The sequence below is a fragment of the Lytechinus pictus genome, chromosome 15, assembly GCF_037042905.1.
Source record: "Lytechinus pictus isolate F3 Inbred chromosome 15, Lp3.0, whole genome shotgun sequence".
Taxonomy (NCBI): Eukaryota; Metazoa; Echinodermata; class Echinoidea; order Temnopleuroida; family Toxopneustidae; genus Lytechinus; species Lytechinus pictus.
This window is the reverse complement of record NC_087259.1, coordinates 3,654,551-3,662,892: the sequence shown is the minus strand read 5'-3', so window position 1 is coordinate 3,662,892 and position 8,342 is coordinate 3,654,551. Positions and strand designations below refer to the sequence as shown.

General features: G+C 35.7%; 1 protein-coding gene across 1 annotated transcript; it reads left to right on the top strand.

Annotated features, from left to right (window-relative positions):
* Positions 1-615: 615 nt before the first annotated feature.
* Positions 616-8,087, top strand: LOC129277656 (uncharacterized). Its single transcript, XM_064110230.1, has 5 exons — positions 616-1,856; positions 2,250-2,448; positions 3,108-3,290; positions 3,900-4,042; positions 4,641-8,087. Exons 1-5 carry the CDS (start codon positions 622-624, stop codon positions 4,765-4,767), a joined length of 1,887 nt encoding a protein of 628 aa, XP_063966300.1. The 5' UTR covers positions 616-621; the 3' UTR covers positions 4,768-8,087.
* The last annotated feature ends 255 nt before the right edge of the window (positions 8,088-8,342 follow it).

Below are 8,342 nucleotides of genomic sequence, written 5' to 3'. Positions count from 1 at the left end.
TTTCTTGATAGGCCTGTATTAAAGAAACACATTGTGAAAAAAGTATGCTTTTTCACCCCCCAGATGCAACATTTTGGGAGCTGCTCCTTTTGGAATGCACATTTGCACCATATAAGAAATCCTGCAGGGCCTATACGTATAATGGGTACTATACCGGCCGGTGTATATACATACCATTCAGGGAATAGATGCATATCGAGACAAAGTTGTGACATTTAGGGTGCATACAGAAACACAAAGGTGTATCTTTGCACCTTTGGGCCTATAGGTGCAGGATTGCCCCCAAAACCATGCTTTTATGCCACCCCCCCCCATCTGTAGCACCATCCCTGCGCAAGTTTATGAAACGTTCCATGATAGAGGTGGATAATCACCCCGTATTTATGTTGTCTCAATATGATCCTTTATATTTATGTATCTAAAAAAAATCATTTTATCATTTCAACTACCAATATATAAAGGTTTCTCGAAATATGCCCGGTAATAAAGCTATTAAATAGACCCCCACCCCCTGTCATATCAAGGAGATATCACTGGTCATACAGAGATAGGCCTATATAATGCATCAATTCCTTTTGTGCTACGTGTTGGTTTGTCGCCTCGCGCGACGGCGCAGGCGCAATGCAGCTCACGAATTTAATAATGGCGGCTGCTACAGCTACGGTAGTTAAACATTTCATACACTTTTTGGCAATTTGTTTTCTACTTCGTGAAGTAGGAGGAAATTTGCCGACATTGTCTGTTTATGATATCAGGACTAAAGTGGCAGAGAAATGTGTCATTGCTGTTTTCCCCTCAGATGATGGAAATTTACTGCAGACTGCAGAAGAGATCGGGCAGCTATTTCAACCGGCGCAGGTCCGCTCCAGGATGCCCGGAGTTTCGGGGACTGGGGAAGGCATGAAACCGCTCGCAACGACCGAAACTCCAGTGACCGTGGGTATTGTGGAAAAACTGATTGATATAAACGATGATCGTTTGAAAATAAAGAATTCTGCCTCTGAATCCAAAGATAATTTAGTTATTGTATTTCCACCAATTAAGAAGGATCGTACGTGCCTCCTACCACCTCCGAAATCATTCTTGACGGGGGAAGCATATCGGGGGCCGATCAGTAAAGACAGTAAAGCACTCTTGTTGGACTTTATCAATCTCCAATGTCTTACCTATGTTGATGTTGATGGAGGGCTGAACATAGAGGGCCTACACAGACAGGGTATTCTAGACACAATGTTCTACATGCACTATCTTCCAGAAAGTGTGAAAATGGCCGAACTTTCAAGCTCATGTGGTAAATGTGATAAACCTGGTGGTGGTTGCTCAGAAAGTTCGAAAGGAAGCACAACGGAGGAACAAAGCTGTCACCAAGAGAATGTTCCCTCTGAATCAACTGTTGATGACTTTGAAGAAAATCTACAAAATGATGGATCAGAAACTTTTGCTCATAAAGCTACAAAGTATAGTCAAGTTATTAATACACCGATGGCTGAGTGTGAGCGGATATCAGATCCAGCAAAAGGAGACTTCATAAACTATTACCTGAAGCGATCTCGCCCAGTGGTGATTCCCAATGGGGCGAGTCATTGGCCGGCGTTCAAAAAATGGACAATGGAATACCTTCGAGAGATGTACGGCAACAAGTCGGTCCACATCAAATTGGCTCCTGATGGCGTCTTTGAAGGAGTTGAACCAGCGGCATTGTGGGAGGAATACGGTCAATTCTCTGTTCCCGAGCAAGTGAGCAGCCAGCTGCTGTATCCCGATCTTGTCGTCGTCAGGCCTGCTACACAGAACGTGAAGTTCTCAGAGTTCTTGGACCTGATCCAAAATTCCAGCAATGCGAAGAAAAGTGAAAGGTTAATTTCCAATTTCATACAGACAGACTTCAAATTTGAATTCCTTCTTTTTGTGTTTCTTTCTTAAAGCCTTGAAAGAATGCTAAGGAATTGCAAGAAAATGTCATAACAAAGTGGCAGAGAAGTCTAGTTCCAGGATGTGAATTGTACTCTATTGAATTTGTTTGAATGTAATCCAGAATAGATATTAACAATACTTGATTTAGGCCTATTATTCAATCAGTATTAGATTTGAATAAAAATATGAAGTCTTTACTTGACCATGTTTTTTTTTCAGGATACACAACTGTACGTAGTCATGAAATGTATTGAATAATATTCTTTGTTTAGTTGGTAGCCAGTGTAATGATCTTTTCCTTTCAGTACAGATATTTTTTTCTTTTCTTTCCTCAGAGACAAAGATCAGCCAAGAGTCTCCACCTACCTTGAGTATTCCTCGATCCCTTCCCACTTTCCAAAGTTGGAGGAAGACGTTGAAGATCCGCCGTACGTCCAGGATGTCCTTGATAGAAGGCACCTCAACATCTGGCTCAGCGACGGTGACACTCTAGGCAAACTACACTTTGACCCCTTTGATAACTTCCTGTGTCAGGTACTTCTTTAATGAATAAGCATATTCACACATGCCTGATCAAGTCAAAAGTAGAAAATTTACTTATAAGGAAAAAAACTTAGCCTACCCTTGGTATGCTTCGATATATTCTTGTTTTTTTGATAGTAATAATAATAATGTAATATTTTACCCAAGGTAGCCACTTCAGTTCTGAAAACTGTTCTACCATTGGGCCCTGCTTAACATGATAATGTTATTACTCTGGCTTTAGCTCGGCTACCTTGATCGGGTGCTCGAGCATTCAAGGAATTTCTTCCTACCAGGTACCCATTCACCCCACCTGGGTCGAGTGCAGCACAGTGTAGATAAATTTCTTGCTGTTAAAGGAAAACATGAATATAGTGATAAAATAATCATCAAATTTCAAGAATTTGATTTCTTGATATATCAGGAATTGAAATCCTTGATTATAAAGAGATAGGAGTGAATGATAAAATGATTATATGGCTTGTCATACATACACTGGCTGTAGCCTAATGTCCAGGTGTGATGCCTCTTTTGTAGATGTTTCAGTTTCCAGTTTCATATATTTCACATCTCTCATACAAAAAAAAAAAAACAGATACAATGTATAAACATATTCATACAAATACACATAATGTGCACTAGTAGATCTTGCCACTTATTTTGTTTTTCAGTTACGAGGCAGGAAGGAGCTCACGCTCTTTGAGCCCCATAACAACACCCAGCTCTACGAGGCCCACATTCCAGAGGCCCTGCTAGGCTTTGATCCAGGCACTCAGAGATTTCGGCGTAAGAAACTGATGGATAGCACGTCCATGGTCATGTCTCCAGTAGACATAAAAGATCCTGATTATAAGGTTTGTAAAGAGGCCTTCACAATTGGTTGGAGGATCATTTGTGACCATTTGGTTACAATATATTTGCAAGTGATTGCAATGGTGGTAAATTGCCAATTTGTCTACTGCCTACTCGTCCACTCCTCACATGTTCTACCTTCTTTTAGTATAATGCCATTCAGATCAGGGTAGCTGTGCTAATCCCGGGGTAATAGTGTGCATTGCTTAGAAACATTTGTATAAGCGCTTTATAGCTTATTCATATAGTTGGAGCAAACATTGATTTTGTGAGAAAACATTTAAGATCTAATATGTTTAGTTTATGAAAACTTGTGAAATCATGAAATCTGAATATGTATTTAAGATTGTGTAACAACAAAGAAAACACAATCGCCATCTTTAGAGACAGTAGAGAAAATGATGTTCACCAAATATTTTGAAGTAACATTGCCAATTTAAAGATTGCCATGTTCAAAGTAAATTGAGACTTTTCAAACTTTCATATCTCTTCTAATTTCGTAACCTGTTTTGAACTTTTTAACATTTCTACCCTCTATCCGCTATTTCATGGAAATAGATAATTCCACAGAGTTTGATAATTCTCCTTTAATTAATCATGTCTCTGTACAGAGGTTTCCTGAGTTTGCTGAAGCTCGGCCATTAAACTGTACATTGACAGAGGGTGACATTCTGTTTATGCCAGCGTTCTGGTGGCATGAGGTTCAGTCCTATCCAAATGAAATCGAAGGGAGGAATCTAGCAGTTAATTTTTGGTAAGTGCCCAAGTCATTTTAAGGTTTTAATTTCTTTGTTCTTTAAACAGACAACTTTTATTAAATGGTGATATCGATAAAGGTTTATGATAATGAAGGTGATGGTGATGATGATAATGATGATGATTGTGATGAAGATGATGGTGGTGATAGATCAATGATGATGATGATTATATGATGATGATGGTGATAATGATGATGGTGATGATGGATCAATGATGATGATGATGATTGCGATGAAGATGAAGATGGTGATGATGATGCTAATGATGATGAATCGATTATGATGATGAAGGATGAGGATAGTAGTGGTGTTGGTGATTATTATACTGAAGATAATGTTAATACATTTTTCTATACACACATTACAATACAGAGCAAGTATTAATGATGATGAGGAGGAGGATGACGATGATGATTATTATAATGATGATGAGGAGGAGGAGGATGATATAAATGATGATGATGAGTATACTCCCATGGTTAACAAAATCACATCAATTCATTATTGGAATTAAATTCACCAATGACATAATGAAGGACAAATGATATGATTTCTGAATTCAGAATACATATCTTTAAATTTGTTTTCTTCTAGGTATGAACCGTTCTTTTCCAAAGAATTTCCCTGTCCAGAGTGCAAGCTAGATGTCAACCCTTACTACAGGCATCTTCTTCATGTTGTGAACGAACCTTATAGAGAAGACGATTACTTTGAAGACTGACAAAGTCCAGGATTCGTTCTTCAACAAGTTGGCAGTGGCAATATTGATTCATGCAGGTAACTTTGTGTAATCCAAATCTTTTGGTAGCACAGATATATGTTTGAGTTAAGAGAAATTCAATTTACAAAAAGTATACATGTATAACACATGTTTTGTAAAATCTGGTCTACATAAGTCATAAGCCCTGGGGCCCGTCTTACAAAGAGTTGCGATTGATCTGATCAATCGCAACTATGGAAAGCCAGCAAAGTCAACATATAAAATGCATGTTTGTTCAAAAATTGTTCTAGATATGATTGTATACCCATAAAGTCATTGATTTCTTAACAACTTTGCGTGATTTCCTTTGTTTACAAAGGACATTTTGCAAATTTCCTGTAGAAAAAATTATGACACTGATGGATTTCCATAGAGTTACGATTGATGGGATCAATCGTAACTCTTTGTAAGATGGGGCCCAGATTCTACTTGGGTCACTTGATTTGACTTGGGTATATATATGACACATTGAAGGTCAAATTATAGTGCAAGTTTACCCTTGTATGTGGTATTTTATGATGAATTATGTGGATTGTTTTTTTTTATGTTGAAACATAGTGATTTCCTACAAAAGTACAATAAGAGTTTTAATCCGTAAGTTTTAATCATATAATATTGTACTGTGCACAATGTTATGAATTAAGAACTTAAATAAAGTTTGTGAATTATGTGTGCCTCTGATGCTTTATCAATATTTTGCCAATCTTCCTCCCATTACAGACTGATCAAAGAAAAAAAAAGTATATGTAAACACAAGATTCCATCATAAACTGATTTCGTTCTTTTTAGAATCAATGACATTTGTGGTAAAAAATGTTATTCAAGTTGCTTCTGCTTGTAGATATCTTATACCATCTGTCCATTTGGTAAATTTCTCTTTTCAATGTAGCATTTCATTGGCCTTTTTCAGTCATTTGGGAAGGTTTCATGATGTGGTTTGTCAGTGATAGTGCTAACTGTTATAAGCTACTGAAATCCTGACATCTGATTGGCTGAGAACAGCTGATAAGATGCTTCATAAAATGCTCCTGTAGTGTAGCATGTTTCATAAAAGTGCTCATAAGTTACAAACAACTTTATGCATTCGTGACTAGAACATATTCTAGGGTGCTTAATCAGATTTTCTATCATTCATATTCCCCTCTGCTTTACATTTAATCCAATCTTGGTACATTGTACAACAAAAAGTTATTTAAACAAATCTCTGACTGCAAATTTTTGTGACGGACAGGTGGGTTTTTGAGTGATTTTTAATAGCCAAAGTTACAATATTCTGATGTTAATTAACATTGATTTTCATTGTTTTTTTTTTTACAATCAAAATATGTACTCGGAATTAGGTTAATATAGGCATCGTCTGTGAGAAATGTCAGAAAAAGCCTCGAGCATACATTTTGTGACTTGATATTTGTATCCTTCTTTCACATAGCCACACCTTAAACGACAAGTCCACCCCAACAAAAGAATGATTTGAATCAAAAGAGAAAAATCCAGCAAGCATAACACTGAAAATTTCATCAAAATCGGATGTAAAATAAGAAAGTTATGACATTTTAAAGTTTCGCTTAATTTCACAAAACAGTTATATGCACATCCTGGTCGGTATGCAAATGCGGAGACTGATGACGTCATCCACTCACTATTTCTTTTGTATTTTATTATATGAAATATTCTAATTTTCTCCTCATTGTCAAGTGAAACAGTGATTAATTCCTCCCTGAACATATGGAATTAGCATTGTCTAATACTAATGGTTCAGTCAAGTCGGTCCCTATGGTCAAATCTGTAAGAAAATGAAATATTGTACAATTCAAACAATAAAAAACAAAAGAAATAGTGAGTGATGGACATCATCGACTGACTCATTTGCATTTCACTGAGTTGTGCATATCACTGTTTTGTGAAAAATAAGCGAAACTTTAAATGCCATAACTTTCTTTATATTTTATGTCCGATTTTGATGAAATTTTCAGCGTTATGCTAGTTTGATTTTTCTCTATTTATTCAAATCAACATTTTGCTGGGGTGGACTTGACCTTTAAGAACCTTTACAATGAGAGGACTATGAAACAAGTAATAAGGTTGAATCTTCATGATTGGACATTGCTCTTGTCAAATTGTCTCCATGTCAAAACAGTTTAGGATAAAAGTATGCACTTTGTGTATTTCCTAAAGGCTAAAATATGTATTTTCATCTTAATAGTCAAACTATTTTAAAGTTGTAGCACATTTTATGGTTGCGGTCATCACCTTAAAATTCTTTTATTGCGTATACACTTTTTCATTTTAGGATTTTAGGCCTAATTGACAGGCATTTTTATTTGCTGTTATTTTTTTTTACCAATAATTCTTAGCTCAAGTAGCATACTTGCCAATCATTTTCTGGTTCTTTCAGAATGCTTTTTTTCCTGAAAGAGGAGTCATTTTGTGATTTTTTCTTATTTTGTGATGTCACTCAATGCTAAGGTATTTGAAGTTCAGAATGTAATAAAGAAAAAAAGTATATTGCAATTATTTATCTGATTTGGGATTTTGGTGGTTGGCAAAGTATTGAATAGGAATGAAGTTTCAATTCAAGATTTCAGTTTTAAACAAAAGAATGACTATGTTCTTTATTGGCATTGTGGCTACATTATTTTTTTCCATACACCATTCATTAAACTCTCCAGGGTGCATTGTTCCCCCATCTCTATAGGTAGATCGTCTTTTTGAAGAGAGCTTTGAAAATGTGTATTTTTTTTTGAAAATATGTTGTTTGTAGGGCAATATTACAAGTCTGTTATTCTTATACTTTAGTGCATCTGAACAATGAAAGGCAATTTAGTGAAAGAATTTCTTTCAATTCTGTCTTTCATATTACTATATATTTATGCTCATAAAGATCTCAGATGATAGAGATGCTACTTTCACTACAAATTGATCAAAAAGAGTATTGGTTTGATTACAAATAAAAGATATAGTACTAAAATGCTTTTGTTTTACTTTCTATTAAATATATTTGTTATGTAGGCATTCCAGAATTGGAAAAAAAGAAAAAGAACTTTCAAATTTTCAGGTTGAATTTATTTAAGGACCAATAACAGATTTTCACAAATGTAGAAACTTTATTTCATGACTCACTTGAACCTGTATTATGTTATAATTTGCTGTCTGCAATAATAGTCTATTAATTGAAATTTGTGTGATGTGCTGTGTTTGATTTAAATATTTCACAAATATTTGACTTACAACCTTCAGTTGTATATTTCCTAGCACTATTAAACAGATCATAAGAAAACCAATCATTAAGTCACATTTTTTTTATTTCACTTTTGTCAAATTGAAGGAGTGAAGGGGGTTCCAACTAGCAGCTGGTTCAGTGTTCAGATTGTCTAACACCATCATGACTAAACTAAAAGTTAGTCTAATAATATAAAGTTAGCCTAATTGGGATTTGGTCATCACCTGAATTGCATCATCACCATCATAATCATCATCACCATATCACCACTACCATAATCACCATCATCATAATCACCATATCACCACTACCATAA